The sequence below is a fragment of the Carlito syrichta genome, unplaced genomic scaffold (genome assembly GCF_000164805.1).
Source record: "Carlito syrichta isolate Samal-C Ts95f unplaced genomic scaffold, Tarsius_syrichta-2.0.1 Scaffold258652, whole genome shotgun sequence".
Taxonomy (NCBI): domain Eukaryota; kingdom Metazoa; phylum Chordata; class Mammalia; order Primates; family Tarsiidae; genus Carlito; species Carlito syrichta.
In genome coordinates, this window is record NW_007202748.1 from 217,122 (window position 1) to 218,845 (window position 1,724).

The window sequence follows — 1,724 nt, forward strand, 5'->3', positions numbered from 1 at the left end:
GCCTCAGCCTTCCGAGTAGCTGGAACTACAGAACCTGCTGGGCTCCGGCAATCCTTCCACCTCAGCCTTCCAAGTAGCCGGAATTACAGGCGCACGCTATCATGCCCGGCTGATTTTTTGATTTATTGTAGAGATGAGGTCTCGCTGCAGGCAGGTAGGTCTCAAACCCGCGAGCTCAGGCAATCCACTCACCTCAGCCTCCCAAAGGCACAGGACAACTATTTTTTATCCTTTGTTTTTGTGTGTATCAGAATACATAATGTTACATTACAGTTTTCTATTTTGCTTATTTACTTAATGTTTGAGCATAGATTTTTGTGTAAGTTTTTGAATATATAGCATTTTGGACTGGCTAGTATATTGATATTCTTTCCAACTTTGTGATTTTGTAATGGACATAGTTTGCCTTGTAGTCATTACCTAATATTCAGTATGGTCTGGGGTTTTTCTTATGTTTACATATTTTATATTTTTTTAAAAGGAGAGAAGCTTAATTTGACCATATTTTTCTATTTCACTTTTTTTTCCTTTTAAATTCTTCAGGACAAGTATTCAAGGAAACGTGGATATTGGTGATTTGACCTGGGAGCAGAAGGAGAAAGTCTTGAGACTACTCTTTGCAAAAATGAATGGTTTTGTACCTAGGTAATTCACTATTTCTGCGGTGAAATACCAAGTTGTTATACCACACAGAAACAACTAACTTATTTTTACTTAGAATTAAAGGAATGGAAAAGGACTAGAAAATATAAAAAGGCCCTACTGCTTAGCTATTGCAACTACTAGAGATAAAGAATGAGAGATGAATGAATGAGCATGAAAATGAAAGATGAATTGGAATCTAAGACTAATCTTAGATTTTAAGGTAATGTTTAGTAAGATGTTGTAACATTGTTTAGCTGAATGAGTAGCAGCTGGAAAGAAGCATAACAACTGTTAAGATTTTCTTGGTTTGCAAATATAAGTAAATTATTATTATTATTATTATTGAGTTTGAGTCTTACTCTGTCGCCCAGGCTGGAGTGCAGTGGCACATTCAACGGCCACCGCAGCCTTGACCTAGTGGGCTCAGGCGATCCTTCTGCCTCAGCCTTCCAAGTAGCTGGAACTACAGGCATGCGCCTCCATGCCCGACTAATTTTTTGCTTTATTATAGAGATGAAGTCTCGCCAAGTTGCGCAGGCTGGTTTCAAACCCATGGGCTCAGGCAGTCCTCTCACCTTGGCCTCCCAAAGTGCTGGGATTATAGGCATGAGCCACCGCACCTGGCAAGTAAACGATTTTAAAGTTTATTATAAATAGAGGGAATTTCTAATACAAGAAAGAGGCCTAGAAAGAAAAACAGAAATCCATAGGTATTCCAAAAACTTCTTTTTAATGATTCGTTTCATTTTGCTTTCTCTACTGTGTTTTAACAGTGGCTATAACCCTGGTATTGAATTATAATTTGGCTAAAATAAATAAAACAAGCCGGGTTCGGTGGCTCAGCCTGTAATCCCGTGCCTTTCAGAGGCTGAGGTGAGTGGATTGCCTGAGCCCGTGGGTTCGAGACCTGCCTGGGCAGGAGACCTGATCTCTACAATAAATAAAAAAATCAGCCGAGCATGGTAGCGCATGCCTGTAAATCTGGCTACTCGGAAGGCTGAGGCAGAAGGATCAGCGGAGCCCAGCAGGTCAAGGCTGCGGTGGCCGGGAGCAGCCACTGCACTCCAGTCTGTGTGACA

At 41.0% G+C, this 1,724-nt stretch overlaps 1 protein-coding gene across 1 annotated transcript in view; it reads left to right on the forward strand.

The window, feature by feature from the left end:
* Positions 1 to 1,724, forward strand: part of BBOF1 (basal body orientation factor 1) — a 43,273-nt gene that overhangs the window by 31,964 nt on the left and 9,585 nt on the right. Inside the window, exon 9 of the mRNA XM_021709593.1 lies at positions 544 to 645. Coding sequence (XP_021565268.1) covers positions 544 to 645 — 102 coding nt within the window. The remainder of the gene's footprint in view (positions 1 to 543; positions 646 to 1,724) is intronic.